Below are 12,942 nucleotides of genomic sequence, written 5' to 3' on the forward strand. Positions count from 1 at the left end.
TCCTTTCCTAGCTTCTGCATTTTTAATCATGGCGTCATACATGAATGCCTGCATTTTGGCCACACTAGGGGAGATAAAGATGAATAACAAACATTAAGAATAAATTCTGGCATTATTTCCATTTCAGGCTAATCATAAGTTGAAATCCTTTCTTCAAAATAGACAGCCTAATATGAACCTGGGCTTTAGGTAAATCTCTTAACTGACTTAAGACAGGATGTTCTTTTGTATTTACTGTCATGTCAGTTACTGAATCCATGATGTTTCTTTGATGCTTAAATGTGTCAAATTGTTTAGCCCTCAGAAATTTGCTTGTTTTTAGTTGCAGTTTATGCCACAATAGTTCAGATATATTTTATCTGGTTAATTTAATTATTAAAGCCTTCAGCAATACCACGTTGTGCTATTTAGACCCGGTCAGCTTTCACAAGCTAAATAGGTCATTACTTAGCTAAAAGATACCTCAACCCCTGAGTGTTGTGGGAAATCATGTTGGCAATGCATTGGTTGCTGTATTTCTTGTGAGTTAGTACTGAGCCATTGTTCCAGCATCTTGTTAGAAAGATTGTGCTTTCAGATTAAATGTGATTCCAAGATGCTTACCACTTGTACTGAAAACTTGCAGCTTTGTGTGCAAGAACAATGATATTAATTCATGTATCTTAACTTAGTCAAGTTCTCACTTTAATTATAGTCCTCCTGTGTAAATTTCTCCTGTATTTTAATTTGGTCAGCAGTATTTACTTCCTTTTCTAAATAGCTTTGGATGTTTGTGTCCTATTAACTGCTAGTCCATATCTGTAGTGGTTGCTTTTCAGTGAAACTGTCTAATGTCTTGTGTACCTCATGAGGCTCAATTACAGCTGTTAGAATTTAATGCTTTGAGATCCCAGAATGAACGTTGATTAAAGTGCTTATTAATTGTACAAGTTTTGGACTTTCCATACATGAGGTTGAAATTGAACCTGCTCAGAGAAGTGAAAGCAATGCTTGGATAACAGAAGGGCAGAAAGATGTGATGATCCTTAGTTTTTCCTCCATTCAAATATTTTGCAGGAGATCGAATGCCTCCTCTCCATTTCTTTGCGATTGCCAACCCACCAACCACAGAACACATGCACATTTTTTCTCTTACTTTGAGAAAACATTTGCTTTCCGGTTTGAGAGAGAGTAGTTTTTGTAGCTTTCTGCTTCTCGACTATATTGCCTTCTTGGATTGGATAACAAGATGAAGACACTGAACAAAGCCAGTAGCTGGTTACTTCATCACTTTCCAGTGCTTCATCCTGAACAGTCTGTATGTTACAGTTCTCTAAATGTCCCCCTTCCATCTCCCCCCTTTTTTTTGCAATCAAGATGAAGGTGGAGTAACCCTGCCTTAGTTTTTAATTTCCCTGAAGTTTAAGTTTAGATTTACATTTTCAGTTATTCAGCCCAGTGCATTTCTTAAAGAAAAGCCCAAACTTTTAAAAAAACAAACACTCTTATGTCCAGTTTGGGAAGTATGTATGTATGATGTATCAGACGGTAGCATGTAAACTATTAGGAGTCAAAGGGAATGCCATTGACATCATTCTTGTTATGAGGTCTCCAATTTTAACTCATGACTGTAATGTCACAATAATTTGTCTAATTTTAGAAAATCAGGCATTATGGGGAGAGGGTAGAATAAGTTTAAATAACCAAGATTTCATATGATGATAAATCATTAATGCTCCGGACATTGTGCGGTATGTCTACACTGCAATTGAAGTGGAGATTTCAGCTTGTATAGGCATAGCTGTATTAGTTTCAGTCAAGCTAACGTAGCTAAAAATAGAGAAGGCAAAGTGCCATGGGCTCCGTTGAAGGTTGTATATGTCCCCCTAGTAACACAGGTACGTTTTCATATCGCTGGCTGTGTCTTGATCTGGGCCACAGCCCACTAAACCTTCCCTGCTATTTTTAGATGTGCTAGCTACATTAAAACTTGCATGGGAATGCCTGCCTGAGCTGCAGTCATACTTTTGATTGCAGTAGGGCATACCCTGTGGGTCCACGACCCTGTTGTAGATAACTGAAGTTTAGTTATGTGAGATGGCTCTGAATACCCTATGCCTGTTACTATGAGTATTTGTAGTCTGTCAAGCATAAATACTGAATATTTGATTTTCTACCTATCATCTCAGCTCTGGGAGAAGAGACCATGGGATCTTAGTGTTGTATGTGCTAAGGATGTGAAAGTGTAAATGCGTACATGGTTAACCCACAAGCCTAGGCTCATCGGTTAAAGTGCATAGTTACACATGTGCTCTCCACTCTCCCATGCTGCTACCTCTGTATTAAATGCGGGAGCCAGTGCTTGCACGGATCTGGCTTTTAAGCGAGCCCTGATACAGAGGCAGCAGTGCAGGGAGAGGGAGAGCAGGTGGCTCCATTTTAAGTGGTTACAAATGTAGGTGAATAAATGGATTTTAACATCGCTACTATGCACTAGATGACTATCTAGCTGCATATATTAGCTTTCTTTACCTGGTTTTGAAGTTCTGAATACTAAACGAATTATGTACTTTATCGTTTTGTAGCTCTGGCGATGGGCCTGTGTGTTGCAATGATTGCCTTTGTTCGGCTGCCGAGCCTCAAGGTTTCCTGTTTGCTGCTTTCGGGGTTACTAATTTATGATGTCTTTTGGGTAAGTCGCCATTCCTTTTTAAAACTCCTTTTTTCATATTATAATTGGCCCTTTCATTCTTGTCAACTAAAACAAAACTGAACATAGAAAATTTTGAGCTCTGTCAAAGCCAGAAGATTAACTCAGTTTGGCTAGTTCTGAATCTTATTTAAAAAGTGTGCAGTAGGATGCAGAAAACTTGTTACATGCTTCAATCATGGCATATTATGGGGAGTGGAAGGGAGAGAACAGACTGGAAAATAAAAACAGTGTTGCTGCTGCAGACCAGATTGAACATATCTAAACAACAGTGAAGCCTCGTGTACACTAGGAAGCCAGTCTCTTACTGAATGTGGTTACCTACATTGGGATCCTTAAGCAATTTTCAAAACTGGTTTATCTGCTGGTATACATGGGGAAAAGATCATTTTCAGATTAGTTACACCGGCTCTGTTACCATTTTTTTAACACACGTTTGTAACAGTGCTGAAAATGTTGGTGTCCAATCCGCATTAATAGCTAACTGTTTTAATTACTGGCTCAGGGTAACTATTTGCCAACAAGTGCTGGGGTTTAGTATTATAAGATGCTATTTGTTCCTGAATGGAAAACTGCAAACTCTGAGTGCCTCTGTTCAAAGAGAAGACATCCCAAATCTTTCTAGCTTTCTACAGCCTCAGTGCCCAACCAGTGATTTAACATTAATATTCTAGTATGCTAGTGTCATGTTCAGTCTTCTTGAGAACATCTGCAACCAAAATTTTGTTTATTTAAACCCTTGCAACTCTTGCTTTTATTTCCCCATCCTACAGGCAGTTCCCATATATGTATTTCCTTTTCCCTTGGACAGAGCAGAAGCCAGAGGAGTGACCAGGGAGAATGACATATTTGAGTTGCTTTCTAGTTGAAGTTTGCTTGGTCTGTAATTATTTTTCTACTCCTTAGGTGTTTTTTTCTGCCTACATCTTTAATAGCAATGTTATGGTGAAAGTGGCCACACAACCAGCTGATAATCCCCTTGATGTTTTATCGCGGAAGTTACATCTGGGACCAAATGTAGGTAGAGATGTTCCCCGCCTGTCACTGCCCGGCAAACTTGTATTTCCAAGGTAAGAGTGGCAACTTTTAAACTGTACTACAGAACAAAAGATAGCAGTGAGGCTGCAAAAGTTTATAGACATAAGCTCCTGTTCCTGGTCACTTTCTCTTCAATTGTTACTTGTAGAAATCCTGCAACACAGGACAATGCAGAGTTTAATAATGGGCATGCAGAATTTCCTTTTTTGCCCACAGAAACTGACAGCAGAGATGTTGTCCACCAGAGTCCACCTTGCAAATTGAAGACAAGTCTGGGGGAAGGGAAGGGAGATGGAGGGGTTCCCAGCAGCTGCAGCTCCCAGCATGTTCTGCAGTAGAGATGTAATAGTGTAGTTGATTAACCAATTAACCCATAAGCAAAAGCTTATCAGTTTATGCTGTAAACTACATGCATTTCCACACATCCCACGCCTCCCGACAGCGCATTTTTAGCCAGCTGGCCAGCAGCGCAGCTCAGTCCTAGCTTGTGCCAGGTCCGGGACCTACCCCTGCTACAGCCCTCCATTTGAAGTGTATTAGGAGCCAGGTGGGCAGGCAGCCTGGCTCAGTTCCAGCTCATTCCAGCCCTGGGAACGCAGATCCTTTCTCCCCCGGTCAGGGATTGCCACTACCCCATGCTGCTGCTGTCTCTGTATCAGAGGCAGCAGCACAGAACGATAGGCAGCTGGTCCACAAGGGGAGCTGATTTTTAAAATGGCTCTCCTCGCGGCCAGGTCCCCTTGCCACTGCATGCTGCAGTATCTGATGCAGAGGCAGCAGTGTGAAGTGGCAGTGGCTCCTCAGGTGTGGGGTTGGGAGCACACTGGCTGCTGGCCCCACCCCCGGAGACTATAATAGTCTAGTAACCAATAAGAATTCCTGAGGCTAATTGACTATTCAGCTAACTGATATTGAACATCCCTGCTCTGAAGGAGGAAGGCAGCATGCAGAAAACCGCACCCCGGTACCTAGCATCAGGCTTTCTCTCCCTACAGATTCCTGGGCTCTGGGATGATAGAAACAAGTGCATGCATGTCAGGACCGAGGGGCCACTGAGGGTTAGGGTCAGATGTGAGGGTCTGAGACGGGGGAGTGGCCCCTAGCTGGGCATCAGGAGCGTAGAATGTGCTGGTGTCTAGGGTGGGCAGAGCAGTACAGCGAGGCTGTGTTGGAAAGGGGTGTGAATGTCTAGGGTAAAACATGGACGAAAAAGGCAACTCTGTAGCTGTTAAAAATCTTAGCGGTTACACACAGTGAGGTCTCTGCAGCGTAAAGCTTATTTAAGTTTAAATAAGCTTTATTCTGCAGAGCATGCAATGAAACTGTCTCCCTGGGAACTGGGCCATCAGGGGCTGCCATCCCCACTCCTGGGGAGGAGGCTGTGCTGTGATCTCTGCAGCCAGTTCCCTGAGAGGCAGCAGCACTGGGTGCCAGATGGGAGCCAGTCTGTGAGGGGAGCCAGTTGAAAACAGACAGCTCCCCATGCAGGCTGGCTAGCTGCTGCCCTGCACTGCTGTTTCTGATACAGAGGCAGCAGTCCCTGTGTGGTGGGGGGAGGTCTGAGCTGAGGCTGGTTCGTGGCAGCCTCCCCTAACTCCCTTCCCCCACTCTGATGCCTTTGATAGGCAGCAATATGGGAAGCCAGCAGCCCCTGTCTGTGGGGGTCCAAGCTCCCTGTGGTCTGAGGCTGCTCAAAATGATCTGGACAAACCGGAGAAATGGTCTGAGGCAAATAGGATGAAGTTTAATAAGGACAAATGCAAAGTGCTCCCCTTAGGAAGGAACAATCCATTTTACACATACAGAATGGGAAGTGACTGTCTAGGAAGCAGAACTGCAGAAAGGGATCTAGGGGTTATAGTGGACCACAAGCTAAATGAGTCAACAGTGTGACGCTGTTGCAAAAAAAGCAAATATGATTCTGGGATGCATTAAGGGGAGTGTTGTGAGCAAGACACGAGAAGTCATTCTTCCGCTCTAATCTGTGCTGATTAGGCCTCATTTGGAGTATTGTGTCCAGTCCTGGACACCACATTTCAAGAAAGATGTGGAAAAATTGGAGGCGGTCCAGAGAAGAGCAACAAGAATGATTAAAGGCCTAAAAAACATGAGCTATGAGGGAAGATTGAAATAATTGGACTTCTTTATTTTAGAAAAAGAGAAGACTGAGAGGAGACATAATAGCAGTCTTCAGGTATTTAAAAGGGTGTCACAAGCAAGAATAAGAATTGTTCTCTGTGGCCTCTGAGGATAGGACAAGAAGCCTTCGGCTTAAACTGTAGCAAGGAAGTTTAGGTTGGACATTAGGAAAAAGTTCCTAACTGCCAGGGTGGTTAAACACTGGAATAAATTGCCTAGGGAGGTTGTGCACACCCCATCGCTGGAGATATTTAAGAGCAGTTTGGATAGACATCTGTCTGGGAGGATCTAGTCTAGATGGTGCTTTGTCCTGCCATGGGTGCAGGGGACTGGACTTGATGAAGATCTCAAGGTCCTTCCAGTTTCAGTGTTCTATGATTTTATGCTTTGGTTTGTTCTGTTTCATTCTGTAAATGTCACATTTTGTTTTCATTTTCATCTGCCAATATGGTGCTCATTCACCTTGTTTTTGTTAGGTCCCTTCCGAAGAGCCTCAGTTTTCCCTAGTTTTGACTAATCTAAATTATTATCACCAATAAATCTCCTGCTTTAACTTTTTGACTCATTAGCCAGGTCCTCAGCATAATACATAATTATGCATTTAATGTGTTAAAATACTGAATTAATCTATATTACATTTATATTTAAATAAACTACATCTGGTGAGAAAATATGTGATATGAGGAATTGGCAGCACCACTGCTAATGTTTTTCCATGTTGAAAATAGACCATTTATTCCCATTATTTATTTATTTCCTCCTGGTTCCATGGCGTCCAACATGCTAGCCACAAACTACCATATAGTTATTTGGCCGGTTGAGTATGGCTAGTTGGCTTTGAACAATGTGGCTGGTTGGACACTACAGTCCTGGCTGGTTTCTAATCATCACAGTACCCAGCTCTGTTCCTCCCATGCTTGTTACCTTTTTGTACAATATTTTTTCAGACTCCTTTTGAAAGTTCCAGTATCAATCAGCTCCTACCCTTTTTTCCATTATGTTTCTTGACCTACTCAAACAGTTTTTCTAAATTATAGACATTCTGTTTTTGCAATAGTCAGGTTGCTTTACCCGTATATGATCATCTAGGGGGGTTAATTCTTTTCTTAATTACTGTTTTTAGCAGTTCACTAAGATTTGAAGTAAAGGCGCGTTAGCCTGTCAAGCTCACAGTCTTTCCATATGGCTCCTTCAAATTATATTTGCTGCCCTCTGGTCCTTTGGTGTAGTAGTCAAGAGAGTGCCTGTTTCTGGGATTTCAGCTACTTCATTTCTTGACAACTTTCAGAATTCTTGGTCCTGGTCTTCAAAATTTTTCATAACCTCTCCAATTTTTATTTTAAAATTGTAATCTGCAATAATATATCATCTGGATTCCCCACCCCCCCCCCTTTTTTTTTTTTTTAAGGATGTTTTGTGTAACTTGAATAACATCTTGCATCTAACCGTTTAATCATATTTTTCTTGTCTTATCCATTTTTTCTTTAGGCTTCTGCCTACTTTCTGAAACTGCTACATCTGTTTTTCTTGTAGTAGGGTTAGAACTGAGTTGTGTAGCTTGTTTTCTTTGGTATAATACTTCCTCCAAAGTATTGAGCTTAATTAATTGTGGTCTATATATTTTAATGGCTCAGTTGTTTACTTCCTAATCCAACTTCTGTGTGTAATTTAGAACCACGACTTAAGTAGATTCTCTTCCCGTCTTCTAGGATTTGCTGTTTTTAGAAGTAGATATTGAAGGTGTTCTGAAATTGCTGTTCTAAACCTTGTCCTAAAATGATGCTTGAACGAGACCTGGGTATCAGTATAGACAACTCATTGAAGACCGTGGCTCGTTGCGAGCTGTGGTCAAAAAAGTGAGCAAGGTTTTAGGATTCATAAAGAAAGAAATCATGAAAAATACAAAAAAAAAATGTCTTTACATAAATCAGTGGTGCACCCTTATTTGAAAACTGTATTCAAAACCAATAAAAGGAAATACATTTATACGTGTAATTAAATTGTGAACCTGCGTCAGGAAGTTAAGATCAAGATTTTATCATGATTTTAAAAGGGATTAGCTATTTATATGGATATAAAAAATATGTAGAGTTGCTATAATTAATTAATAACAAGAATTTAGGAAAAGCTGTTAAACCTCATGTTCCAGGACTTAACAAATCTATTAACTACTAGAGATCAGAATGTATTCCTCATCTACCTACTGCAACATAGATCCTGGGTCTGATCCAATAAGACAGTTCCTTTGAACAGCATGTATATTGTAATTGAAGGCATAGACAACCAGTCCCTACCCCCAAGAAGAGGAAACTAAAAATTGTTCAGCTTGCTGTCCTTTTCTCTGACTTATTTAAACTGTACTTCACTTTTCTTGGTTAGTGGCTCGTATTTGGGAAGTAGCTGAAATCCATTAGTGTCAGACGAATATTTAGTGGTCTCTATAAAATGAGATCAGGGGTTTGACTACACCATAAATTGAATTGTTCTCTTATGCTCGAGTTGTTCTCCACAGCATGGATTGGGATGTATTGGCGGGGCAGCATGAGGAAGATTTTGCTGTTGCTGACAATGAGTACTGTAATTTAAGCTGACAACACTGTCCAACACCTCCCACAAACATTAGATTAATTCCAAATAGAAATAAGAGAAAAAGTTGAGTGAAGCATCTGGAATTCACTCACTGGTTGGATGCCACAAAAAATATTGATATGCATTTCTTCTAAGTACTGTCAGGGTTTCTCACAACTGGAAAGGCTGAAATGCTACAAATTAGGGTGTTCTGATATGAAGCAATAGATTCTTATTGTCAGGACATCTGACCCTCCAGAACCAAAAGAGTAAACAGAACTCAGAGTGCCTTATACTGCAGTAATGATGGGATCACATAGGATCACAAGGTCTCTTTGCCAGCTGGCAGTTTTCTTCTTCCAGTCAGATCAGTCGTGCCAGGTGGCATATAAAGAAGCACAGAAGAAATTAAGGAGTCGAGATTTGGTCATCCAATGTCTTGGACATGCACACTATTTAAATTGTTATGTAGTTCCACAGGCAGCCACTTCTCTATGTTGGGGATTGGAGACATTGTGATGCCAGGTCTTCTGCTCTGCTTTGTCCTACGTTATGACAACTACAAAAAACAAGCCAGCAGTGATTCCTGTGGTACTCCAGGACCTGGGAACATCTCTGGACGTATGCAGAAGGTCTCCTATTTTCACTGCACGCTCATTGGATACTTTGTAGGTAAGAAAATGAATAGCAGGTGCATTTCTTACAGGAGTTGGCTGGTCATATTAGGTTACAAGATAATGAAACTAGTTATGAAGGACTTCCTCTTTTTTCCCCTTGATAAGTTCCTTGGACGTTGGGATGTGGACCTGAGGGAAAATCTCCTTTTCTCTGTAAATAACTGCTTGAATTAGAGTAGAAGGAGTTTGTGACCGTTTACATCAGTCGTGGGAAGATATTGGATTTGAGGCCAGGGCTATGGAGGGAATGCAAGTGTTTCCAGATGAATTGTGTTGCATATGGGATCTGGAAAAGAATCCCTGATTGGTCAGAGTGCAGCTGTATAATTTTTATTTCTGTATGAGCCCTTCTATCTCAACTTTCTACATCTGTTACACTTTTTAGTATTTGACTCGTGATCCTGTAACACTTCTAGAAAAAGTAGGAACTTCAAAATAGTAAAACTACGGAGTTATTTTTGTAATGTAGCAGGTTTCCCTCCCCCCCTTGAAAAATTCTTCCATAAAGCTCAAGGCGCATTCACCTAATTTAACTCCTCCAGTTCTTTCAAAATGGATAGGAATGACCATTCCCTACCAAAAAACAAAACAACAAAACAAAAACCACTCCCTTCCACCCGAGCTCCCTCAGACAAATTCCTGAGAGATGGTTCCTGACATGAGAACTCTTTACCCTCAAACTACTTCTGTTTCAGTCTAGAGACTTCCAGGTTGAAAACCTCGACTAATATCCTGGAAAGTGCAACAACCCATTCCAGCTATTTTGTTAATGACTATAGCTATAGTTAGGTTAACCTGTGGACTGTTAAATCTTGAAATTGTGGTTACAACCAAGTCTCATCTTAAAATAATTTTAAATAAAATAATTATTTTATGTAATTTTTTCATATCTATGTTGGGAAATATAGGCACACACAACATAGTTCGCAGCTAAACACAGTCCACAGAAAGAGTCCCTAGGTCTCTTGGCTCCTAATTAATGCTTCTCCTGTAACAGAACTGTGAAGGAGGAATCCAGATGTGGCTAAAAAAGTAAAAACATCATATATTACCAGTAGACACTTACCATATTTTTTTTGTTAAACTCTTTGTAGGTCTATTAACTGCAACAGTGGCTTCTCGAATTCACCGGGCTGCACAGCCTGCCCTGCTGTATTTGGTACCATTCACTTTATTGCCACTCCTCACCATGGCTTATTTAAAGGTGAGATTAGCACGAATAGTCTGCAGGAAGTTTTAGTTCAGTTGTGGATCCTGCACAGGAAGCTGCAGCAATGTTAATGTGGAAGCAGGTTCTATTGCATTGATTCCTCTAAGGCCGTGTTTCTCAAACTCTGCGTCCCGACCCCCGGGGGGTCGCGAGCAATTTAGAGGGGGGTTGCAGCAACTTAGAGGGGGGTCATGAGCAACTTAGTGGGGGGTCGTGGTATCACAAAGTTTGAGAACCCCTGCTCTAAGGATATGATATGATGTGCTGTGCTGTTTGTATCACTGATGTTAATGATCAAGAGTTGGGTTCTCACTGCTGTAGCTATGCAGCATAATGGTAATATGAAGAGTTACTGTTTTGTGAAGAGTAGATTTCCTATCTAGGACATAGGATTAATCATGTTTTTAAACTTCCATCATGTGATCTGATTCCAAAGCAGTAAGGGCCATTCTATCTAAACAAGACCTGGCTTAGTGAGTTTGTCTGTATTCTGTTCATCATGAGAGAATTAATACAAGTTCTAAATGTGGAGGAAGAGCAGATTCTTCCTGCTTCAATTTCCTTCCAGAAACTAGTCTTGGAATTTAAATTGAAAATGGAAGTTTTGAGTTTTAGAGAGACTGTTGAAATGCAAATCTATTTCTCCAAGCAGTCTGGCACAACAAAAGCAGAATTCCCTATATCACTCTCCATTGAATTTTCTCAGCAGAAATATCTATCAGGTGGAATAGCTTTAAAAATACACAAGTCTTTGTTCTGGATAGAAAGGATTTTCTTCCTTATTGTGTCAGAGTATAGTCTTTCCTAACAGCGAGAGAGCAAATATTCTTTAAGACTGTAGTGTTGAACTAGTTTTGAAGCAGTAGCCAAATTGGCCACACTCAACCAGCCAGATAGCCACATGTGGCTCATGACTAGCATGTTGACACCCCAGCTTTAAGATGACACCTAAAACAGAGGACTTAAACAGTTGCTGAAATTTCTGGACTGTTTCTGAAGAGCTTTCTTTGTTTCTTAACATTGTCTAGGGTGATCTGCGTCGCATGTGGTCTGAACCTTTCCACTCCAAGTCCAGCAGTTCCCGTTTCCTGGAAGTATGATGGAATACATGGAAAGTGACTGGAACTTCTGCCTTGGTCCTTTTCTCTTAACTTGTGGTTTTGTCTCCTAAAGCTGGACTGGTACTCGGGAAGATACCAGTTTATGGACTTTGATTTTTTTTTTCTTTTTAATACAAAGGTTCTGGAGTTCCATTGGATTCCTTTTCTCCCTGCAGATGTGGAACTGGGGACACTTTGTGCAACTGCAGCCACCTTCCACTGCTCCTCCCCCTCTTTTATGGATTAGTACCAGACTGTTACTTTTTGTGAGAGAGGAGGAGACAGACTTTAAACTGAAAACGGCATAAAGTCGTTCAGAAACTTGTGAACACTAAAAGGAAAAACAATTAAGCAAACTGGAGTTTCTTCAGAGAGCCCCCAAATACTTTGGGACCAGTTTCCTGCTGGACTTCAGTTTTGGAGAGAATGGAGACAAACTCTGTCGCTATATTCTTTTTTGATTTATTAAATATTTCCTGTGGTGTGAGGTGACCTATTAAATCCACAGACATTGAGTGACTTATTGCAGTATACATATAAGAATTTGTTGTAGCGCGTTACATTTCCACCCAGATGTCATGTTGCAGTGAGCAAGGGCACACGATTTTTATACATATATATACATACACATGCGTATAGATATATATATGAATAAATAAAAAAGAAAACCTGCTAAGATCATGCTATGTAGCAGTCAGGGGCTTGCTGTAATTTTTAGCATGTAGAGCAGTTTACTATGGCTTTCTTGTATATGACTCTACGATAAGCTGCTGTCTTTTTCCCCCTCCACAGCTGAACCCACAGTTAAAAACCAGTGTAGTATTTGTACTGATTGTACTCATGGACTTTAGGGGAGTATTTGATTTTTGATCAATGTAGCAAACTAGGGAAGAAAAAAGTTTAAACCCTTACCCTTTTCTTTTTTAATGAACTTCTCTTACAGGTTTTTTAGTAGTTCCTTCTTGACCCAATGCATGTATTATAGCAGCAGTTGTCTTTGTGCGTTCTGATCATAGTAATGTACCACTTGTAAATACATTTTTTCTATTTTTTTGTATTTTTTTGCATTTTGTTTCATTAGTGTACTGTATTTTTTCCAGACCCCTGCCCTTTAAAAAAAGAAAAAAAGAAAGAAAGAATTGTCCTTTTGTTGCTGTGATTAGTCAAAGTTTGTGTGTTGACTGCTTTGTACATGGGAGTCTGTTAAAATGTGGATTTTTCTAACCAAACAGTTGCAGGCATGTTATTTAACTGACTGAGAGAGACTTTCTGAGGGCCCTAGGATTTTCCTCTCCTGCCAAGATTAAAATGTTTCATCACACTGGTTTTGGGGCATTCACCTGTGAGCGAATGACTCCTGATGGATTTTGGTGTCTGCTGTTGCCTCGTTTGGGAGAAACAGGAGTATTTAAGAGCAAAGTCTTAACCTCCTTCTAGACTCTCAGAATCAGTGATGTCATCCTGCTTGGTGGTAAGAGCTCATTATGAAGAGTAAAGGAAAACTCTGCAGGATTCTTGGTA

The 12,942-nt window shown here is 40.6% G+C and overlaps 1 protein-coding gene across 2 annotated transcripts in view; it reads left to right on the top strand.

The window, feature by feature from the left end:
* The window catches only part of SPPL3 (signal peptide peptidase like 3), a 112,041-nt gene extending 99,391 nt beyond the window's left edge, over positions 1-12,650 (top strand). For both annotated transcript variants that reach the window (XM_075898071.2, XM_006114751.5), the window contains 5 exons: positions 2,565-2,671; positions 3,596-3,759; positions 8,907-9,106; positions 10,206-10,315; positions 11,350-12,650. In XM_075898071.2, coding sequence (XP_075754186.1) covers positions 2,565-2,671; positions 3,596-3,759; positions 8,907-9,106; positions 10,206-10,315; positions 11,350-11,421 — 653 coding nt within the window. In that variant the 3' untranslated portion in view covers positions 11,422-12,650. The remainder of the gene's footprint in view (positions 1-2,564; positions 2,672-3,595; positions 3,760-8,906; positions 9,107-10,205; positions 10,316-11,349) is intronic.
* Positions 12,651-12,942: the final 292 nt, after the last annotated feature.

The sequence above is a fragment of the Pelodiscus sinensis genome, chromosome Z, assembly GCF_052426305.1.
Source record: "Pelodiscus sinensis isolate ZL-2025 chromosome Z, ASM5242630v1, whole genome shotgun sequence".
Classification (NCBI taxonomy): domain Eukaryota; kingdom Metazoa; phylum Chordata; order Testudines; family Trionychidae; genus Pelodiscus; species Pelodiscus sinensis.